Source organism: Anomaloglossus baeobatrachus, chromosome 12 (genome assembly GCF_048569485.1).
Source record: "Anomaloglossus baeobatrachus isolate aAnoBae1 chromosome 12, aAnoBae1.hap1, whole genome shotgun sequence".
In the NCBI taxonomy this organism is placed as follows: domain Eukaryota; kingdom Metazoa; phylum Chordata; class Amphibia; order Anura; family Aromobatidae; genus Anomaloglossus; species Anomaloglossus baeobatrachus.
This window is the reverse complement of record NC_134364.1, coordinates 21693336-21717203: the sequence shown is the minus strand read 5'-3', so window position 1 is coordinate 21717203 and position 23868 is coordinate 21693336. Positions and strand designations below refer to the sequence as shown.

The following is a 23868-nucleotide window of genomic DNA, read 5'->3' as shown; positions in this document are numbered from 1 at the left end:
GATCATTATGGAAGGATTCTAGCTCCCGGAACCCCGATGATCGGAGTGTATCTCAGTCTGTGACACGTTTCTGCCCCATATGCTGTCATGCTGGCTAATAGAGGGGGGCATCAGAACAGATTAGTCCCCCCCAACTACGACCTAAGCGGGATTTGTCCAGTTTTGTCTGTTTTCTTGTCAATTAATAGGAATATTCTCGTTAACGCCCAGAGACCGATACCTGTTCTGACAGATCGTGGGGCTCCCATCTGACGGCCGTGGACTCCTGACGTGGCCACTGGATCGGGGTCCTGTGAATCTATTTATTTGCTAAAACTTTGATTCTTATTTCAGGATTTTACAAAGTACTTGGTCAACTCACCAAAGTCGGAAACGTGACTGCAGAGGATTTTATTAGTGAGTAAGAGTGCACTTTTTGTCTTTCTCCTTTTTTCTTTCTTTTTTTTCTTCCTCCCTTTTTCCTCTTTTTTTTCCCCTCCTCTTTTTTCCCCTCCTCTCTCTTTTTCCCCCTCCTCTCTCTTTTTCCCCCTCCTCTCTCTTTTTCCCCCTCCTCTCTCTTTTTCCCCCTCCTCTCTCTTTTTCCCCCTCCTCTCTCTTTTTCCCCCTCCTCTCTCTTTTTCCCCCTCCTCTCTTTTTCCCCCTCCTCTTTTTCCCCCTCCTCTTTTTCCCCCTCCTCTTTTTCCCCCTCCTCTCTTTTTCCCCCTCCTCTTTTTCCCCTCTTCTCTTTTCCCCCTCCTCTCTTTTCCCCCCTCCTCTCTTTTCCCCCCTCCTCTCTTTTCCCCCCTCCTCTCTTTTCCCCCCTCCTCTCTTTTCCCCCCTCCTCTCTTTTCCCCCCTCCTCTCTTTTCCCCCCTCCTCTCTTTTCCCCCCTCCTCTCTTTTCCCCCCTCCTCTCTTTTCCCCCCTCCTCTCTTTTCCCCCCTCCTCTCTTTTCCCCCCTCCTCTCTTTTCCCCCCTCCTCTCTTTTCCCCCCTCCTCTCTTTTCCCCCCTCCTCTCTTTTCCCCCCTCCTCTCTTTTCCCCCCTCCTCTCTTTTCCCCCCTCCTCTCTTTTCCCCCCCCTCCTCTCTTTTCCCCCCTCCTCTCTTTTCCCCCCCCTCCTCTCTTTTCCCCCCCCTCCTCTCTTTTCCCCCCCCTCCTCTCTTTTCCCCCCCCTCCTCTCTTTTCCCCCCCCTCCTCTCTTTTCCCCCCCCTCCTCTCTTTTCCCCCCCCTCCTCTCTTTCCCCCCCCCCTCCTCTCTTTTCCCCCCCCTCCTCTCTTTTCCCCCCCCTCCTCTCTTTTCCCCCTCCCTCCTCTCTTTTCCCCCCCCCTCCTCTCTTTTCCCCCCTCCTCTCTTTCTCCCCCCCCTCCTCTCTTTTCCCCCCCCTCCTCTCTTTTCCCCCCCCTCCTCTTTCCCCCCCCTCCTCTTTTCCCCCCCCCCTCCTCTTTCCCCCCCCCCTCCTCTTTTCCCCCCCCCCCCTCTCTCTTTCCCCCCCTCCTCTCTCTTTCCCCCCCTCCTCTCTCTTTCCCCCCCTCCTCTCTCTTTCCCCCCCTCCTCTCTCTTTCCCCCCCTCCTCTCTCTTTCCCCCCCTCCTCTCTCTTTCCCCCCCTCCTCTCTCTTTCCCCCCCTCCTCTCTCTTTCCCCCCCTCCTCTCTCTTTCCCCCCCTCCTCTCTCTTTCCCCCCCTCCTCTCTCTTTCCCCCCTCCTCTCTCTTTCCCCCCCTCCTCTCTCTTCCCCCCCCTCCTTTCTTTTTTCCCCCCCCTCCTTTCTTTTTTGCCCCTCCTCCTTTCTTTTTTGCCCCTCCTCCTCTTTTTTTGCCCCTCCTCCTCTTTTTTTGCCCCTCCTCTCTTTCTTTTTTGCCCCTCCTCTCTTTTTTTGCCCCTCCTCTCTTTCTTTTTTGCCCCTCCTCTTTTTTTCCTCCTCTTCTCTCCCCCCCTTTTCCCCCCTCCTCTCTTTCCCCCCCTCCTCTCTTCCCCCCTGTTAAAAATACGGTTTGACGTGACATATGCTAAGCCAGTATATTAATGATTGGAGCAATATAGGTGCAAAAACATATATGGATTTATTCAGTAAAAGTTGAAGTTAAAGTCATTACAGAAAAGTTACTGTCTTGGCTTGAGTTAATAGATAGGTAGATAGGTAAGTAGAGAAAAAAACAGAGTTCATTTATCTTACATAGCTGTGATGTTGTGATAAGCCGTCTCTCTGTGGATCGTCTGGTCGAATGCTCCCATTCTACCTCTTTCTCTTCTTCTTCTTCCTTCTTCTTCTTCTGACCCTTTGAAGTGTGGTCTGCTTTTATAATTCAAACCCCACCCCCTGATTCTCCTTATCTCTTTACATGGTGTTACAAGAACTAACTATCTTTTTTAGTTCTAGCTTATGTCATATCACGTGATTCATATTTTCTGCAAAATAAGTGTCTTGCGCAGTGGAGACTTGTAAAACTAAACCACTTGACATAGAATGTAAAATATATAGAACCCTTTTGAAGCTCGCTGACCCTTGACCCTAGTGTAACAGAAGGAAGATTCTCAAAGCTAATTTCACATCTTAGCACAAATTCCAAATAGAATATAGCACTACGTTGAAAGCTTTGATGAACAATGGCGGATGGCTTTGGTTCTACCATGTCAAACCTTGGTTAGTATTTCCAACTTACAAAGACACTCTTAAAGGCATGGGCGAAATACACACATTATATGAATGTATGTATTCAAGTTTATGAATCAAATCTCCATAAACTCACTATTTTACAGTCCCCCCTTTTTGAAGATTTGATGAATCCCCGGGAAACCCTAACTCATTCATCATCATTCGTATCACATACATTCTAGTTGAAAATTCTAGACCAATATCTGACTTGATAAACCAATCTGAAACTTTCTGTCAAAAAGTCATCTTGCGATTTAACATTCCTGTAAGAATGTTATCTTCCTTTTTCATTTCTATTTTTATATTCTTATATATCTTCTGAATTCTACACATTACAAAAACTTGATAAATAATACACATCAAAACTAATAAAAATAAGATTATGATGGGATTAAATAAAACATTTCCAACCGCTGACTGAAAAGATGACTGAGACCAGGAATGTACCGATTTCCCAAAACTTCTCCACCAAGTTCTACCTGACATTCCATTCCATTCGTGTTCAATATCACTTAATTCACCTTGTTCATGCCTGAATATTATTTCTGCTTCCTTTAACTGTTTCGTTAATAAATCTAACAAACCCTTATCTTTCTTTATTTCACTTGTCCACATATCCCAAGGAAAATCATTTATTTGTGATAAATTGAATTGTATGGGAAATGCCGTTAAGTTTCTCTTTCCTATAGAAGTGATATTAAAACTTCCTTCCTTCTTTGAAAGAGATCTCACATTTCCTTCTATACAATACAAACCCATAGGTAGGTTTTCCTTATGCACACAAGTAGAATAGAAAGCAGAAACCATCTCTGTCTCCGACATGACCTGGAAATAAATCTTATTTGGACTTACTGGAGTCACCAGATCATGTAGTGTCTGTACAGTCTCTATTCTCGCATGACAAGAAGAATGATTATGAAAACATGAATGATAAATCACCTTATCCTGTCCAGGTAAACACATCACCTTAGAAACAAAATGCAAACATGAAGAAATGTCTACTTGTTCAGTGTTCACTCCATCAAATGCAAAATCTGTGTACTGCAGTTGATAGAACACTTGTTGTGTGTTACTCACAGGTATACCCAAAACTGTAACAGGAACAATAGTCCCTTCTCTTCCGATCACTGGGATTAGCGATGTGCCAACACAAATGTTTCGTTCACATCCTAACCACTTATTTACCCACAAATCCGTATGATTCAATGCAAAATTATACTCTGCAGGTAAATTTCGCTGTATTCCCAGTGGAGTAATTCCACTCTGTAAAGCTTGTGCAATCAGCTTCAGATTAGAGGAGTACTCTATCTGTATCTCCAGGCACGCTTTAGCTACTTGTGTTTCGTGTGTGCTTTCCACGAGAGCTAATGTAGCATCCTGTAGATGTGACACGGAAGACCCTAGTACAGCAGCTGTATTCATTACCATCTTTTCAAGAAGTCGATTCAAACTCTTCTGAATCTTTACACATTTTCCTCCAATAAAACCAATATTATCCAAATCTGACTTAAGTGTCTGTATACTCATGGCATTAGTCAGACTTCCCACTGTCCCAACTCCTCCCAGAATTCCTTCTAACACTCCTCTCTTACTCCTAGTCTGAGTTGTTCTTCTCCCAAACCATTGTTCTATCCCCATCTCCATGTTTATGAGATGTGATTGACACTGAGGAAACCTGGTAGAGATCTTCCAATGAGACATATTGAAAGTCCATACCATTGTCATAAATTCTCCATCCCTTAATAAGGACTTGGACTGAAATTGATTAAGTTGAAAAGGAGAAGATGGCATGAATCTCGTGTTTGTGCATGCACTATCTGCTGCTGACCAAATATTCACACTAACGTCTTTACAATGTCTGTAATGTGTCTTTGTTTCAACGCAACACTGGTAAATTCCAGAGTCCCTGGAAGATGGATTTTCTATGGAAAAAATGAAATTATCATCCATCCATCTGATATTACCAATCTGACCTCTGTGAATGACATTAGTTGGACTGTTTAAAAAAACTTCCCAAAAATGATGAATTCTTGGTCCATGTCATCAGAGACTCAGAAGGCAATCTCAATCTTGTGTTACATTTTAACATTATAGGAAATGTATTTTCTTTGTTATGTACGGTCTGTGGTGAAACCCTTATTTCCGGAACTATAGTGTTAGTAACGGTAAACACTACAGATACCTGAACTTGTACAGGTTCCCGTGTTATCTGGAAATTCCATGTTTTGACCCAATCTTTATCTCCTTCTGTAATGGAGAGTAAAGAAGGATCCAGAATTTTCCCAAAAACCTGAGTTTTTAACAAAATTTCTGTTTTGGATCTTCCAAACTTTCCCTTAGCAATCATGTCATTTGTAATATCACCGGACCATACAGCAGGTTCATCACCTCTGATCTCTATGTTCCAGTATAGTACATCAGTAGGAGAACATTCCCATGTACCCGTTTTATTATTGTGTACATATTCTCCTTGTAATTGTGTGAATCTAGTTTTAGGTCCTGCACTAGCATGTAATATTATGTCTGTGTCATGTACGAAATGTAATTCAATGCAACATTTTGTTCCATATCCCATGCAGATATTTCCTGTTATCTCCACAGAATCATCCGCGATGTTCTCTGTCAGTAAGTTCAGTGTCTCTGATCCTCTCGGTCTTCGTGAATGTTGAATCTCTCTAGTCCGCTCATTCACATCATTGGTGATTGTTCCTTGATGTAACATGTAGACAATGACGGAAATAAAGCAAAGCAGCAGGAAAGTAGATCCCATCACGTAGAAGCTTGTCTTGAGCTTGGGAAGATGTTCTTTTTCCAGAAGGCTTGATGTCATCTTTCCTTCAAAGTCTTTAGGTTCTTTATTCCAGTTCTTATAGGAATCCATTTCTTCCTGGAAAGAAATGCAGTATCATTATTTTGTCACAAATATTTTGCACTGGTCAACGTGAACCCACACTTTTTGTGTTTTCCGGGTCTTTTTTACCACATTTGACACTCGTTGCACAAGAATCATGACTTGTCCCATAGTCTCAAGGACTTCAAAAGGACCTTCCCAATTACACTCCCATGGACCACTCTTGCGAAAGGTTTTGATCATCACTAGAGCACCTTTCTTGAATTTGGACTCATAGGGTGGCTCCATTTTCTGCATTCTCGATGCCGCATATGGCAGAATCGCTTTCAGGTTCTCCTGCAGCGATCTCAACCATTGGGACCTTGAGATAGCATCTTTTTGTGGAGTGGATAAAAATGGCTCATGTGGAAACCACAATGGCATTTTTCTTCCCGTCATCAACTCAAATGGAGTGAATTGAGTTGTAGAAGAGATTGAACCTCTTATACTCATGAGTATGAAGGGTACTCTGTCAACCCAAGTGTTACCTTTGTCCAAAAGCATCTTTGCAATTCTGGACTTGATAGTTCTATTCAATCTTTCCACAATTCCCGCAGATTGTGGATGATAGGGGACATGAAATTGCTGTCGTGCCCCTAGAATAGCACAAGCAGTTTGCATGATTTTACCTGTGAAATGGCTTCCTCGATCGGAGGTAATCATCCTTGGGATCCCCCAAGTGCAAAAGACATGTACCAATTCCCTTGCTGTGGACAAAGCATCATCTTTCCTAACAGGTAATATTTCTACCCATTTTGAGAACACATCTACCACAATCAATGCATACCTGAGACCATGTTTACCTGAGGGTAAAGGACCAATATAGTCTATCTGCAGTGTAGACCATGGACCATCTGCAGGTGCGATTCGTAGAAGTGGTGGCTTCTGTCCTTTAGGTCTTGGATTTATTTGGGCACAAATGAGACATGATAGTACAACACTTTGAACTGTTTCGTCCATTTTTTCCCAATAAAATTTCTCCTTGAGAATGACTAACAATTTCTGTTGTCCCAAGTGACCTAAACTCTCATGGTTGTATCGAGTGAATTCTACCTGTAGATGTTTTGGTACAACGGGACGCAATTCTCCATTTGAATTGTGACACAAAACCCCATTTTCACAGATAAAAGGAGGCTTTGGATCATCCTGAGAAGTAACAAGAGAAGGATCTTTTCTCTGTTCTTCTGCAAATGAAGGTATGTACGTGTCTGCTCTTTGAACAGCTGAATTCTCAGAAGGTTCAGAGTCAAACACTTCCTCTCCTGTCAGGGCAGCTTCTTTGGCTAGAGCATCTGCGGTTGCATTTCCTACAGATAACTCATCATCAGATCTTTGATGTGCAGCGACTTTCACTATAGCAAATCTATTTGGGGCCCTAGATGCCATCTCAAAAATTGATTCTAGAGTTTCGCGGTGCACCAAGGCTTTGTTGGAGGAATCCACGTAGCCTCTCCTTTCCCAAACAGGCAGATAATCAGTTAGGGATCTGACAACATAGGAGCTATCACTGTAGATTACCATTGGAGTTTGATCATCAGCTTCATTCAGCTGTAGGACCATTCTTAGGCTATGTGCACACGCTGCGTTTTTTTGACGCTGCGTTTTTGTGCGTTTTTGGCCGCTAAAAACGCACAAAAACGCACCTGCGTCGAAAAAACGCGGCAAAAAACGCACGCGTTTTGCCGCGATTTGGTGCGTTTTTTTGCTGCGTTTTGCTGCGTTTTTGCTCACTGCGTCCTTATGCGTTTTTTATCAGTGAACAAAAAAAAAAAAGGTCTGATGTCATTTCCTTCTTCAATGTGTTCTTCATTCTCCACTAGTGTATGCAGAAGAGCAGACAGCTGCAGAACTACAAGGCTCAGCATCCTCGATCCAATAGTGTATGCAGGACAGCAGACAGCAGCTGTCGAACTACAAGGCTCAGCATCCTCCATCCAATAGTGTATGCAGGAGAGCAGACAGCAGCTGTCGAACTACAAGGCTCAGCATCCTCCTTCCAGGACTGTATGCAGGATTTCTTTGCCCCCCCCAAAAAAAAAAATGACGTGGGCTTCGCCATATTTTTGTATGCTAGCCGGGTACAGCAGGCAGGTACGGGCTGCCCCCAACCCCCAGCTGCCTATTTGTACCCGGCTGGGAACCAAAAATATAGGGAAGCCCTTTTTTTTTTAAATTATTTCATGAATTTCATGAAATAATTTTAAAAAAAAAATGACGTGGGCTTCGCCCCATTTTTGAGTCCAGCCGGGTACAACTAGGCAGCTGGGGATTGGAATCCACAGTGCAGGGTGCCCATGCTTTCTGGGCACCCCCGCTGTGAATTGCAGTCCCGCAGCCACCCCAGAAAATGGCGCTTTCATAGAAGCGCCATCTTCTGGCGCTGTATCCAACTCTTCCGGCTGCCCTGATGCCGGGTGGCTAGCCAGGTAATAATGGAGTTAGGGCTAGCTGTATATTATCAGCTAGCCCTAAGCCCGAAATTCATGGTGTCACGCCAATATTAGACATGGCCACCATGAATTTCTAGTAAAGATAAAAAAAAAACACAACACAGAAAAATATTTTTATTAGAAAGAAAACACAACACAATTAGTGACTCCATCTTTATTGAAATAAACCCCCCTCCGCAGTAATCCTGGGTTAGGGTCCCGCGCCGTCCAATCAGGATCCAATATCATCTGATCGGTTTGCTGGAAGGCATACCGATCAGATGATGTGTTAGGTTAAAGGATGTGAATCACATGACACAGCAGCTGATTGTATAAAAGCCGATTATACAATCAGCTGATGCATCAGTAGAAAAAAAAAAAAAAATAATACTCACTTATGTGCTGAATTACCGGCAGCTCCCGGAGCGATGGGGCGGGAGTCTGATCCTGTCCGATCGCTGCAGCAACTGCCGGTAATCAGGGATGAAGTCTCCTGACGCATCCGCTGATACCGGCCGGGCGCCCGCGTCAGCCCGAGACTCGATCAGCTGATGCGTCAGGTGACTGCATCAGGTGATCCATCGCCAGGTCCTGCAAGCAAGGTCCTGCCCCGGGGAGACTGCACACAGCCGGAGCGGGAGCGGCGATACCGTGACAGGAGCTGGGAGCGGGCATGGCACCGCGAGGCTGCAGACAGGTGAGTATAACTTTTTTTTTTTTTATTCTACTGTTAACTTTTGTTTTCGCAGCCGCTTCCACCTCCTGCCTGTACATGGCGTCGCACGGCAGCATACATGCACAGGACGGGAGGTGGAAGCGGCGGTGACGGTACCGGGAGGATTCATGCTTCTGTCTATACTGACAGAAGGAATCCTCTTCCTGTACACGTCACTTTACTACCCACCTCCTGCGCTTATAGCTGCGTTTTTGGTCTTAGAAACGCACCAAAACGCAGCTATTTGCGTTTCTCATTGCGTCTTTCAACATCCCATTGAACTCAATGGATGAAAAGCGCAGTGAAAAACGCGGGAATAATTGACATGCTGCGTTTTTGTGGTCACCACAAAAACGCAGCTGAAAAAAAAACGCTGTGTGGGGACAGCAAAAATGAAAACTCATAGACTTTGCTGGGGAAGCAAAGTCATGCAGTTTTGAGGCCAAAAACGCACCCGAAAAACGCGCAAAAACGCCGCGAAAAACGCACCGTGTGCACATAGCCTTACCGCTTCTATCTCTGCCCTTTGAGCTGAGAAATGACTCGGTAACTTGTGTTTTACCACTTGTCCTCGCTTGGAATAGAAAATTCCATATCCTGTGTGAAAGTGTCCTTCCAGAAAAAATCTAGAACCGTCTACAAACACAGGTTCATCTGCGTCTTCCGACTGTCGTCTGAATAGAGATGGACTTGGTTCATGGAACGTTTGTAGGCAATCATGGGTTTGTCCTTCATACTGCATCAATTGAGGAAGAACATATTTGGCCTTATAATCTACCTCAATTTGATTTGGAGACAATGAGAGCAACCAATGGGCAAATCTCTGATGTGACACACCTGGGATATTTTTCTCAAAGAGAAGTTTCAGTGTGGAATGTGGCGTTTGGAGAATAACCTTTTGGAACCCGATGATGTGTTGAGTGATTTTTATCGCAAAATACACTCCCACCAGGTGTCTTGCGCACACCTCAAACCCCCTCTCAACAGGTGAGAGAAGCTTAGAGAAGTAACCCAAGATTCTCCATTCCCTCCCTTGCAGCTGCAGCAAAACCACAGAGATACTTGTCTCTGAAGTGTGTGCTTGAAGCGCAAAAGGTGCGTTCTTTTCCACCATACTTAACGCAGGTGCGTGTTGTAGATCATGTTTCAATTGTGTGAAGGCTTTTTCCTGTTCGACACCCCAGGGACCAAAATAATAATCATTATCACCTTTTAAAAGATCATACAAAGGTCTGGCTTTGTCAGCAAAATTTTCAATGAAATCCCTTGAGTAATTTACAAGTCCTAGAAAATGTCTTAGTGCCTTGTGTGTTGTTGGAATTGGAAGGGATGCAATTGCCTCAATTCTGTCCTGTAGGGGTCGCCTTTTACCTGGATTTAGCAGAACTCCTAAAAACCTGACCTCAGTCTGCATCAGCTTGACCTTTTTGGTATTCAGTTTCAATCCTGCATCATGCAGCAGCTCAAACAATTCTGCAAGTAGAGTCACGTGCAACTCCTTGTTCTCTGTACTCAACAAGATATCGTCCACATATTGCAATAGTTTCATAGTTTCATAGTTTTTAAGGTTGAAGGGAGACTCTAAGTCCATCTAGTTCAACCCGTAGCCTAACATGTTGATCCAGAGGAAGGCAAAAAAACCCCAATGTGTCAAATAAGCTCCAATGGGGAAAAAAATTCCTTCCTGACTCCACATACGGCAATCAGACTAGTTCCCTGGATCAACACCCTGTCATAAAATCCAATATACATAACTGGTAATATTATATTTTTCAATTAATGCGATCAGGCTCTGCTTAAATTTTACTTGTGAATCCCTCAATACAACATCATACGGCAGAGAGCTCCATAGTCTCACTGCTCGTACAGTAAAGAATCCTCATCTGTGATTATGATTAAACATTCTTTCCTCAAGACGTAGCGGATGCCCCCGTGTTCCAGTCGCAGGCCTAGGTGTAAAGAGATCTTTGGAAAGGTCTCTGTACTGTCCCCGCATATATTTATACATTGTGATTAGATCCCCCTAAGCCTTTGTTTTTCCTAACTAACTAACCCCAAGTTTAATAACCTGTCTTGGTATTGCAGCCCACCCATTTCTCTAATAATCTTGGTCGCTCTTCTATCTACCTGTAAGATTATGCTATTTATAACCTTCTATACTTTTGCTAACAAGAAATGCATCCATTCCTCTCTTAAATTCATTCATTGAGTTGGCCATCACCACTTCCTCAGGAAGAGAGTTCCAGAGCCTCACTGCTCTTACCGTGAAGAACCCTCTTCTATGCTGATGTAGGAATTTTCTTTCCTCCAATCGAAAAGAATGCCCCCTTGTTCTTGTCATAGTCCTTGGTACAAACAGATCATGGGAGAGATCTCTATATGGCCCTCTGATATATTTGTACATATTTATTAGGTCTCCCCTAAGTCTTCTCTTTTCTAGAGTAAATAGACCTAATTTTGATAACCTTTCCGTGTATTGTAATGCACCCATTCCATTTATTATTTTAGTAGCCCGCCTCTGAACCCTTTCAAGTTCAGTAATGCCTTTCTTCAGCACCGGCGCCCAAAATTGCACACAATACTCCAAGTGTGGTCTGACTAGTGATTTGTACAGAGGGAGAATGATGTTTTCATCTCGTGCCCCCAGACCTCTTCTAATGCATCCCATCACCCTATTTGCTTTGGTGGCTGCTGCCTGACACTGGGCACTCCAATTTAGATTCTTATTCACTAAGATGCCTAAGTCTTTTTCCATGTCTGATTTCCCCAATAAACATTCTGGACGAGAAAATTTCGACAAAACGTTTGCTAGCGCCTGATGAAAAATGCTTGGCGACATACTAGCGCCTTGAGGAAGCCTACAACATACGTATTGTTGATCCAGGTGGTTGAATGCAAACCTATATTGACAACTTTTCTCAATCGGTATACTGAAAAAACCATTACTGATATCCAATACTGAGAAATACTTTGCCTTTGCATCCAATCTCGACATCATGTCACGTGTATCAGCTACAATCGGTGCAACATTGGGAGTATACTTATTGAACATCCTCAAGTCCAATAACATCCGATAACTACCATCGCTTTTCAGAACACACCACAATGGATTGTTACAAACAGAATTTGCCTTACGTATCACACCTTGAGCCAACAATTCCTGAATAATTTTGGACATCGGAGCCACTGACTCCGGAGGCAACTTATACTGACGCTGTGGAGGCGGATCTCGGCCTTCAATTTTAACAACAACATCCTTCATCGTTCCAACCTCATTCCTGTACTGAGCCCATAAAGAAGGAAACCGCTGTACTATCTCAGTCAATACTTCATCACCACCAGTTTCAGGCCACAAATGATCTGCTGACACTACATCGGTCAAACAAATGGTCCCGACATGACTATATTCATTTGGATCAATAACTACCGCCTTACAACCGTTAGAATCTTTCCAAACTGTTTTGTTACCCAAATCAATAATCCAGCCATGCTTTTCCATAAAATCAGTGCCAATTATATTCTCAGTATCCTGACAACACCAAATATCCATTTTCGTTTTCAAAAAACCAGGTATTTCCAAAGAAACATCCTGTGCTAATGTCACCTTTGTTCCATTTTTACCACTGAAACCAACAATTGTACATACAGGGGAATCTGGCTTTAAATATAAATCAACATTTGTGACACTCAATTGCGCACCTGTATCAAGGAGAAATGTTACTTCCTGACCTTCAAGATTTACCTTTAAAAATGGTCGACCACAGCTATCCATTGAAACTCGAGTGACAAATTCCAGTGGGTGGAGCCTGGGCACCGGCTTTGCTAGTCAGGAGGATGGAGAAGGGAGAAGAGCAGCAGGTGTCTTGCTCCTTCCATCCAATCCCTGTATGGTCATTTCCCTTATTTGTCTGGTAAGAGGTGCATATGGTGATTGGTTATTTCTGTTGTCAGTATGAGTGGGTGCATATGAAGGTGGAGGTGCTGAAGATAGGGGAGGTGCACTGGATGTGTTTGGCATCAGTCCATTTTCTTTACCCAGCCTTCCCTCAGCTCCCGCCCTCAGGAATTTCTTGCATTCCCACTTCAGATGTCCGGGTAGGCCACAGAAAAAGCAGTGGATATTGCTCTTTCTGTTACCCCCCCCCCCCGAATTCTTGTTTTTAGAATTCAACACCGGTTTTTTGTGTTTGATCTGTTTTTCCTGGGATACTAATGTGTCAGTGGTCCCCTCTATCATGGCTATTTTTGACTTTACCTGATTTTGCTTCATTCTTCTACGTATTCTATCAATAAATGACGTGGCCTCTTGTAAATTTTCCATCCTAGAAGCTATTTCGAATGAAGCAGGGTCCAAATATTTAAACTTTTTAACAAAGGCCTTGACCATGGAAGTCTGTTCTTGATCAGGTCCGATTTCCATTATTAATCTATACCCTTGTTCGAATTTCACTAAAAAGACAAATGGATCCTCCTGTATGTGTGTCTTAAGGTTTTCTAACAATTCGACTGTTGGGGTAGACTCTCCTGTGGTAAAGAGAATTAACTGTCTCAGCCTATCTTCCTTTGTGTCATGGATCAGGTCATAGTGTTCGTTTGGCCTAGGTGTTGCTTGTAACCTTTTTGCCATGTGGGAGGGAAGCCATACCCTAAATATCTTGTTTCTCTGATCATTCGTCAGATTATATTTATCTGAATGTGACTCAAAAATGTCCGCATTATGAAAGGCGTCCATTTTATCATCATATTTGGGTATGTCTTTAATGATTTTCATTAATTGGTCATGGATTTTAATGTTAAGACGGGCTGCCTTATCATGTAACTTCTTTTTTCGAAGTTCCTCCTCATTTAGACTCTCGTCCTCGGCTGTATTCAGCCGGTCCGGTATGTCGGAACCTGAGGCATGTGACTGGGAAGCATCTGTCTTGTTCTGCCTTGTAATAACAGATACATATTTAATATCTTTCCGTAATTTTGATATTAAATCTGCTCTTGTTTCCAACTGATCTTCCAGATGTTCGATATGTTCTGCTAATATCGAACAATTTGGACAATCTGTTGTTTCTGCATCTGTGATGTGTGTATCTGTTGTATTGGATGTGTCTGTTGTATTGGGTGTATCAGTCACCATGCAGATGGTGTGTGCATATGGCTGTACCCCAACCACCATGGAGTTGTAAGTGTATACCATACCCAATACATTCTGTATCTTTTTCTGTAACCGTTTCACAGTAAAAAACTTCTTATCTAACTTAGCATTCTCAAGTTCACATTGCCGGTACAGATTTGACCATAACTGTGCGTCAGTGTGCGTCTGGTCAAAAGTATACTCTACATGACTGTTACTAGAATAATCATGAATTAAATCCATTTCTCACCAATATGTGATGCTTGTCCTGGAATGGCTCCAATCGTCTATGGATCGATCGTCCTGGAATTGGAAGTCCTCAGATGTCCGTCAAGGCTTTGACACATACGACCTCCGTGCAGCTTATCACATTAAACCTCTTCAAGGTTCCGTGATGTAGACACAGTGTATGTCTTTGCCTGCAGTACTTGGACAGAGATTTTACTGCACTGACCCCCCTTCTCGGACAAAGGGCAGGGAATGACGTGAGAAAAAAAGTCCCACCGCAAGAAAAGGCAGTGTGAAAAAAATCACCCCGCACAGAAAACAGCTGTGCCTCTCAATCATTCAGGCTGATGCTCGCCAAATATGTTAAAAATACGGTTTGACGTGACATATGCTAAGCCAGTATATTAATGATTGGAGCAATATAGGTGCAAAAACATATATGGATTTATTCAGTAAAAGTTGAAGTTAAAGTCATTACAGAAAAGTTACTGTCTTGGCTTGAGTTAATAGATAGGTAGATAGGTAAGTAGAGAAAAAAACAGAGTTCATTTATCTTACATAGCTGTGATGTTGTGATAAGCCGTCTCTCTGTGGATCGTCTGGTCGAATGCTCCCATTCTACCTCTTTCTCTTCTTCTTCTTCCTTCTTCTTCTTCTGACCCTTTGAAGTGTGGTCTGCTTTTATAATTCAAACCCCACCCCCTGATTCTCCTTATCTCTTTACATGGTGTTACAAGAACTAACTATCTTTTTTAGTTCTAGCTTATGTCATATCACGTGATTCATATTTTCTGCAAAATAAGTGTCTTGCGCAGTGGAGACTTGTAAAACTAAACCACTTGACATAGAATGTAAAATATATAGAACCCTTTTGAAGCTCGCTGACCCTTGACCCTAGTGTAACAGAAAGAAGATTCTCAAAGCTAATTTCACATCTTAGCACAAATTCCAAATAGAATATAGCACTACGTTGAAAGCTTTGATGAACAATGGCAGATGGCTTTGGTTCTACCATGTCAAACCTTGGTTAGTATTTCCAACTTACAAAGACACTCTTAAAGGCATGGGCGAAATACACACATTATATGAATGTATGTATTCAAGTTTATGAATCAAATCTCCATAAACTCACTATTTTACACCCCCCCTCCTCTTTTTCCCCCTCCTCTTTTTCCCCCTCCTCTTTTTCCCCCTCCTCTCTTTTTCCCCCTCCTCTCTTTTTCCCCCTCCTCTCTTTTTCCCCCTCCTCTCTTTTTCCCCCTCCTCTTTTTCCCCCTCCTCTTTTTCCCCCTCCTCTTTTTCCCCCTCCTCTCTTTTTCCCCTTCCTCTTTCTTTTTCCCCCTCCTCTTTCTTTTTCCCCCTCCTCTTTCTTTTTCCTCCCTCCTCTTTCTTTTTTCCCCCCTCCTCTTTCTTTTTTCCCCCCTCCTCTCTTTTTTTCCCACTCCTCTCTTTTTTTCCCACTCCTCTCTTTTTTTCCCACTCCTCTCTTTTTTTCCCACTCCTCTCTTTTTTTCCCACTCCTCTCTTTTTTTCCCACTCCTCTCTTTTTTTCCCACTCCTCTCTTTTTTTCCCACTCCTCTCTTTTTTCCCCCTCCTCTCTTTTTCCCCCCTCCTCTCTTTCCCCCCCCCTCCTCTTTCTTTTTTTCCCCCTCCTCTTTTTTTCCCCCTCCTCTCTTCCCCCCCCCTTTTTTCTTCTCCTCTTTTTTTCCCCTCTTCTTTTTATTGCCCTCCTCTTTTTCTTTTTTTTCCTCTTCTCTTTTTTTACTCCTCCCCCTTTTTTTTTTTTTCTTTGTTTCTCTTACTTCCTCTCTTTTTTTCTCTCTCTCTGAATTGGAAACCATTTAATTACTGACCAATTTTAAATCCCGTCTTATTTATTATAATCTTTCCTTTTTTCAGAGAACTTTAAACACCTGAAGAAAACGGAGAATTACTTTGTGGTTGTCGTGGAAGATCTGAACCTCGGGCAGATTGTAGCCACGGCCACATTAATCATAGAAAATAAGTTTATACACGGCTGCGCCAAGGTAAGCGAGAAGGTTTATTTTTTTTTCAATTTTTATTACATTATTATTTTTTTTTATTATTACTATTTTAATAACGCTTTCCCAAAAAAAAAGGAATGTTCTTTGCGTGTCTGTAATGTCACCTGATGGCGGAGCGGTTTTGCTGATCTGTGTTTCTCCCTGCAGCGAGGTCGGATAGAAGAGGTGGTCGTCAGTGACGAGTGCCGGGGAAAACAGCTCGGAAAACTGTAAGTGATGAAATATTAGTCATAGTAAATAACAGGAACATGGCGCAGAGCCCGACATCATTATTTAATGGGTGGGGTCCATCGTGTGAGACCCCCATCCCCCAGAGATCCTGAGAAGGGCTGCTTTGATGCCGAATCCTCCTAGATGCTTTATTCCTGCAGAGCAGCACCCCGGCTACCTGCTCTTTTTGGGGGGTTACGCTCTGCCAGCCCCTTCAGTTCAGTGATGATTTCAGAGGTGAAACCCAGTTATTAGGTCATTAGGTGATGGCGTATGTTGGTGCTATACCCGATGAGCTGGGACTATCCCTTTTTAAAACGACCGCTCGGCTATTCTGTCCCGTCAGTTTTATTAATCGCATTCTGTTAATAAAACAACCCCAGAGCATCTTCTCTTGAACTTTGCAGCGGGCCACTATATAGCGTAACATTGGCAGCTCTGATTGGAGATTGTCCGACATTCCCTGGGTTTAACTGTTTTGCATGGAAACTACCGAGTTTTTCTTCAAAATCTGGAACATCGAGATAACTCTCCAAACCCCAAGTGTAACACCTGAATCCATTCATTCATCCCTCCTTCTATCCATCCCTCCCTGCCTCTATCCATCCCTCCCTCTTTCTATCCATCCCTCCCTCTATCCATCCCTCCCTGCCTCTATCCATCCCTCCCTGCCTCTATCCATCCCTCCCTCCCTCTATCCATCCCTCCCTCCCTCTATCCATCCCTCCCTCTTTCTATCCATCCCTCCCTCTATCCATCCCTCCCTCTTTCTATCCATCCCTCCCTCTTTCTATCCATCCCTCCCTCTTTCTATCCATCCCTCCCTCTTTCTATCCATCCCTCCCTCTTTCTATCCATCCCTCCCTCTCTCTATCCATCCCTCCCTCCCTCTATCCATTCATCCCTCCCTCCCTGTCTCTATCCATCCCTCCCTGCCTCTATCCATCCCTCCCTGCCTCTATCCATCCCTCCCTCTTTCTATCCATCCCTCCCTCTATCCATCCCTCCCTCTTTCTATCCATCCCTCCCTCTCTCTATCCATCCCTCCCTCCCTCTATCCATTCATCCCTCCCTGTCTCTATCCATTCCTCCCTCCCTCTATCCATTCATCCCTCCTTCTATCCATCCCTTCCTCCATCCATCCATCCATCAATCCATCCATCAATCCATCCATGCCTCTATCCATCTATCCCTTTCTCTATCCATCCATCCCTCCCTGTCTCTATCCATCCATCCCTCCCTGTCTCTATCCATCCATCCCTCCCTATCTCTATCCATCCATCCATCCATCCATCCCTCTATCCATCCAACCATCCCTCTATCCATCCATCCATCTATCTATCCCTCTATTCATCCATCCATCCATCCATCCATCCCTCTATCTATCCATGCATCCCTTTCTCTATCCATCCATCCATCTGTCTCTATATCCATCCATCCATCCCTCTATCCATCTATCCATCCCTCTATCCCTCTATCCATCCCTTTATCCATCCATCCCTCGCTCCCTCTATCCCTCCCTCCCTCTATCCATCCATCCTTCTATCCATCCGTCACCAAAGGTCCTTAAACAATCTTAACCTTGGAATACAAACGCTGGGGTCTCTGAGAAATTGCTCAGTTTGACTCCCCCTAAGGGCATGTGCCCATGGGACTCTGTACCCGTGGATTTTGCCGTGAAAAACCTGCGGATTTATCTGGATTTTCTAGATAAATCCGCTGGGTTTAGCAAGTACAGACACTCCCCATGTTATCCTATGGGACATGGGGAGTGCTGTGTCCATGCTGCGGTATATGCAGCTGCGGAATATGCTGCAGATGTCCTGCGGCCGCACATAACTGCATGTCAATTATTCCTGCGGAAATGCCTGCGGATGTCCCGGCCCTCTACTACAAAGATAGAGGCCGGGAATTCTGCAGATAAGTTGCACGAATGTACGCAGGTTTACCGCAGATATTTCGCTGGAATCCCGCAGCAATGGATAGCTGCGGATTCCGGGGATCAGCTGCGGGAAACCAGCGGACGTAGCTGCGGATATATCTGCGGGTACATTGTCCCGTGGGCACATAGCCTAACATCAGCCCTGACTATGGCTTATTTTTGGAATAGGGCTTACATTTCAAGCTTACTCCTAAACTCTTGTAAAATCATGCTAGGGCTTATTTTCAGGGTAGGTCTTACTTTTGGGGAAACGGGGTACCTATGAAATGACACTTCACCCTGGGACACATTTCTCATGTTTGGTACCTGGTATCCGCTGATCTGAGCAGGGGAGGCAAACTTTGGCCATTAGGAAAAGTGTATAGTCCCATTTTACTACCAAGGGTATTAGGTCACTTTGAAGAGTAACCATTGTTTTAATGTTTATTTCATGAATTAACAGCACATATAACAATAAACCATTTTGGAATGTATCTTATCTGAGAACTCTGCTTCTTTCACTCTCAATTCTTGGGTAAAACTTTTAAAATCCGTCTTCAGTGAAGACAATCATTCCTATTACAGAGATAGGAGCTGACAGTTGGTGCTCTTGAAGTTCTATGGAGGGAGGAGCTGGAGGCAGCAATTTCTTCTGAAATGACAGTTACCGTTCTGTGTAGAACCTTATAAGCACCAACTGTCATCTTTTATCTCAGTAATGGGAACATTGAAGTTAATTTTTACCCGTGAATTTAAAATTTTGAAAAAGGAAAAACCAATCGAGGAGAAGTAGAAAGCAGATTTCCCTGAGAAGATACAGTCATATGAAAACGTTTGGGCACCCCTATTAATGTTAACCTTTTTTCTTTATAACAATTTGGGTTTTTGCAACAGCTATTTCAGTTTCATATATCTAATAACTGATGGACTAAGTAATATTTCTGAATTGAAATGAGGTTTATTGTACTAACAGAAAATGTGCAATCCGCATTTAAACAAAATTTGACCGGTGCAAAAGTATGGGCACCCTTATCAAATTCTTGATTTGAACACTCCTAACTACTTTTTACTGACTTACTAAAGCACTAAATTGGTTTTGTAACCTCATTGAGCTTTGAATTTCATAGGCAGGTGTATCCAATCATGGGAAAAGGTATTTAAGGTGGCCACTTGGAAGTTGTTCTCCTATGAAGAGTGGCATCATGGGCTCCTCAAAACAACTCTCAAATGATCTGAAAACAAAGATCATTCAACATAGTTGTTCAGGGGCAGGATACAAAAAGTTGTCTCAGAGATTTAAACTGTCAGTTTCCACTGTGAGGAACATAGTAAGGAAATGGAAGAACACAGGTACAGTTCTTGTTAAGCCCAGAAGTGGCAGGCCAAGAACAATATCAGAAAGGCAGAGAAGAAGAATAGTGAGAACAGTCAAGGACAATCCACAGACCACCTCCAAAGACCTGCAGCATCATCTTGCTGCAGATGGTGTCAATGTGCATCGGTCAACAATAGAGCGCACGTTGCACAAGGAGAAGCTGTATGGGAGAGTGATGCGAAAGAAACCGTTCCTGCAAGCACGCTACAAACAGAGTCGCCTGAGGTATGCAAAAGCACATTTGGACAAGCCAGTTACATTTTGGAAGAAGGTCCTGTGGACTGATGAAACAAAGATTGAGTTGTTTGGTCATACAAAAAGGCGTTATGCATGGAGGCAAAAAAACACGGCATTCCAAGAAAAGCACTTGCTACCCATGGTAAAATTTGGTGGAGGTTCCATCATGCTTTGGGGCCAATGCCGGCACCGGGAATCTTGTTAAATTTGAGGGTCGCATGGATTCAACTCAGTATCAGCAGATTCTTGACAATAATGTGCAAGAATCAGTGACAAAGTTGAAGTTACGCAGGGGATGGATATTTCAACAAGACAATAATCCAAAACACCGCTCCAAATCTACTCAGGCATTCATGCAGAGGAGCAATTACAATGTTCTGGAATGGCCATCCCAGTCCCCAGACCAGAATATCATTGAACATCTGTGGGATGATGTGAAGCGGCTGTCAATGCTCGGCGACCATCAAACTTAACTGAACTGGAATTGTTTTGTAAACAGGAATGGTCAAATCTACCTTCATCCAGGATCCAGGAACTCATTAAAAGCTACAGGAAGCGACTAGAGGCTGTGATTTTTACAAAAGGAGGATCTACAAAATATTAATGTCACTTTTATGTTGAGGTGCCCATACTTTTGCACCGGTCAAATTTTGTTTAAATGCGGATTGCACATTTTCTGTTACTGCAATAAACCTCATTTCAATCCAGAAATATTACTCAGTCCATCAGTTATTAGATATATGAAACTGAAATAGCTGCTGCAAAAACCCAAATTGTTATAAAGAAAAAAGGTTAACATTAATAGGGGTGCCCAAACTTTTTCATATGACTGTATATTACAAGGTTTATTTTCACATGTTCTATTGATACTGAAAAATAAACCGTTATTCTTTAAGATAAATGCTGTTCCCTTTTTTCCTATTTGCCCCATGTGCTGTATTTAGACTTTATCTTTCTAATATTTCTTCTATATTTTCTCCTTTTCTCCAGGCTGTTGTCGGTTCTTACTCTTCTAAGTAAAAAGCTCGACTGTTACAAGGTCACGCTGGAGTGCAAGCCCAAGAACGCAAGAACGTGGCCTTCTACGAGAAGTTTGGTTACACGGCCTCGGATGAAACCTACATGCAGTGTCGATTCTTTGATTAACGACAACCGGAAATTAAAAAAAATAAATAAAAATAATAATAAATAAACTTGCCAAAGCGACCGACGGAAGAAACCGGCTCAGGGGAAGCGGGTCTTGTAAGAAAACCTGTAAATAATAAGATTTCTTTTACATTGTACAAAACAAAAAAGGATTTTCCTATTATAATGGAATTTTATATTTTATGTAAAAAGATGGTCCGGGGGTCGGGTGAAGAGTTTTCACAATTCGGGAATCTTCACCGGTTTCTTCTAACGTTTCGTTAAGATTTTAAAAAGAAATTTATGGTTCCTGAATTGTGAAAACTTTGACCTGAACTCGTGTATTTTGTGATATCTGTCGGAATTGATAATTTTTTGGGATTGCGTCAGTTTTTGTCAGAAAAATCTTATTTTTCTCTGTTACAAAGGTCTTATATTATCCAGTTGTCCCCAAACGGGGGTGTCCCATCTACATGATGAGGGTTGTAGCATCACCACACATTGGATAACACTAATCAGATATTCCCTAACATCTAGACTTGCACTTGAAGGGGTTATCCAACATTAGAGCATTTTTTTTGTATTGTATTGTATTTTGGGGTCTAAACTAATTTTTGCAATTGGGTCACATTAAAAATTTTGCACCGTTTGGCTTTTACAGGCTTTGTTTTCTGGCAGGAAAGGAGAGGAGCTCAGAAGAAGGAGAAGTTATAAATGCCACATGACAAGGAGCTCACTGAGGGATTCTCCGTTAACTCATTAAGCAGCTTGCAATAGACAGCGCAGCATGGAGGCTATAGAAGGCAAACGGTGCTACATTTTTAATGATTTCGAATTGCAAATATTATTTTGTACCCAGAACAGCATCCACGTAAAAAAAGGAAAACAGTCGTGTTACATTTAATGCAAAATGTCGAATATTTGCTTTGTTTGGTTTTTGTTTTATAAGTATGTGTTGGAGTGCACTGTCCTTTTAAGAGTAACTTCAAGAAATATTCCAGTGAATTGACAATAAATGTTTATGGCTGGAATATTCCTTTATATATCACTTGTCAGATGCTGCCTTTTATTGTGGTAGGCAAAGTTTTGTATTTTTATTATTGCTGGACTTATGGGTCCTGTTCTAAACGAAGCAAGATTCCCAACCCACCCGGATTAAAGTGATATTTTTTTATTTATTTTTTTACATGACTGTTTTTGCTGTGCCCAAAGAAAACAGAATGTCATAGGTGATCAGTCCCTTTAAGTCCCCTTCCTTCCATAATGTTAAATTACTCACATACTACTAAACAATAAGTTTAAATAGCAGCCAAAGGTTTTTTTTTTACTTTGAGATTGCCTCCCCCCGCACCCTCTCAGTGCTGGTGACCATATTATAACAGGAAGTGCAGCCATACCGGTTATCAATGTGCTCACATACGCCACAGGCTCACTTACAGGTGCTGAAAAGTTCATACAGCTGTAAAAAACAATATGGTTCCATTTTCTGTTACCTCTTTAACAATATGGTTCCACTTCCTGTTGCCTCTTTAATAATATAGTTCAACTTCCTGTTACCTCTTTAACAATATGGTTCCACTTCCTGTTACTTCTTTAACAATATGGTTCCACTTCCTGTTGCCTCTTTAACAATATGGTTCCACTTCCTGTTGCCTCTTTAACAATATGGTTCCACTTCCTGTTGGCTCTTTAACCCCTTCACGACCATGGACGGAAAGATCCGTCCTTGTGCCCTGGGCCTTAACGACCAAGGACGGATCTTTCCGTCATGGCGGAATCGCGGCACCGGAGCCTCCGGTGACTGCAATATGTTAACAAAAACCGCAGATTCGGGGAGGAGGGGACCTGTTCCTGACCTTAGGAGGGGTGGTGCCTCCTCCCCGGACCTACGGAGGCTGTGATTGGCTGACGAACGCCGCTCAACCAATCACAGCCACTGTAATGTTCCAGCCATTTAAAATGACTGAAACATTGAAATCCAGCCCTGGCCAGTGCAGCTGTAGCACTGGCCATTGGCTGGAGCTGGGTGACCTCACTGGATCACCCTCCCCCAGCTCCAATGCTCTGATTGGAGAGATCGGCCTTGTGACCGATTTCTCCAATCACAGTGGACCTGTTGCTGGTGACCGCCCCCATCAGCTTCACTTGTCCCTGCAGCACGCCAGCACAGTGAGCACAGTGAGTGTATACAGTGCAATGGCAGGGCGACAAGCTCCGGTCCCATGCTGTTATGAGACCGGAGCATGGGACCCGGAAGTTGCCGCGCTGCCATTGCACTGTACGAAAAGCGTCCCGATCCGCCGCCGACGCTGCCCTCCGCGATCTGCCACCTGTCTCCCCAATCTCCTGCCCGCACCCTCACCCCCACACCTCCCGATCCGCTGCCTCCGCCGCCCTCCATCTGCCACAGTGCCACCGCTCCCCCCAATCTGCTGCCCGGCCCCTCACCTCCGTGCAGCAGATCGGAGGGAGCGGTGGCACTATGACAGATGGAGGAGGACAGGGATCGTGCACCCTGTCCTCCTCCATCTGTCATAGTGCCACCGCTCCCTCCGATCTGCTGCTCGCCCCCTCCCCTCCGTGATGTGCTGCTCGCCCCCTCCCCTCCGTGATGTGCTGCTCGCCCCCTCCCCTCCGTGATGTGCTGCTCGCCCCCTCCCCTCCGTGATGTGCTGCTCGCCCCCTCCCCTCCGTGATGTGCTGCTCGCCCCCTCCCCTCCGTGATGTGCTGCTCGCCCCCTCCCCTCCGTGATGTGCTGCTCGCCCCCTCCCCTCCGTGATGTGCTGCTCGCCCCCTCCCCTCCGTGATGTGCTGCTCGCCCCCTCCCCTCCGTGATGTGCTGCTCGCCCCCTCCCCTCCGTGATGTGCTGCTCGCCCCCTCCCCTCCGTGATGTGCTGCTCGCCCCCTCCCCTCCGTGATGTGCTGCTCGCCCCC

The 23868-nt window shown here is 43.8% G+C and overlaps 1 protein-coding gene across 1 annotated transcript in view; it reads left to right on the top strand.

The window, feature by feature from the left end:
• LOC142257991 (glucosamine 6-phosphate N-acetyltransferase-like) overlaps nucleotides 1-22617 on the top strand; it is a 59472-nt gene extending 36855 nt beyond the window's left edge. Inside the window, 5 exon segments of the mRNA XM_075330355.1 lie at nucleotides 334-396; nucleotides 15919-16046; nucleotides 16212-16273; nucleotides 20798-20873; nucleotides 20876-22617. Of these exon segments, the coding sequence (XP_075186470.1) occupies nucleotides 334-396; nucleotides 15919-16046; nucleotides 16212-16273; nucleotides 20798-20873; nucleotides 20876-20953 (407 nt within the window). The 3' untranslated portion in view covers nucleotides 20954-22617.
• Nucleotides 22618-23868: the final 1251 nt, after the last annotated feature.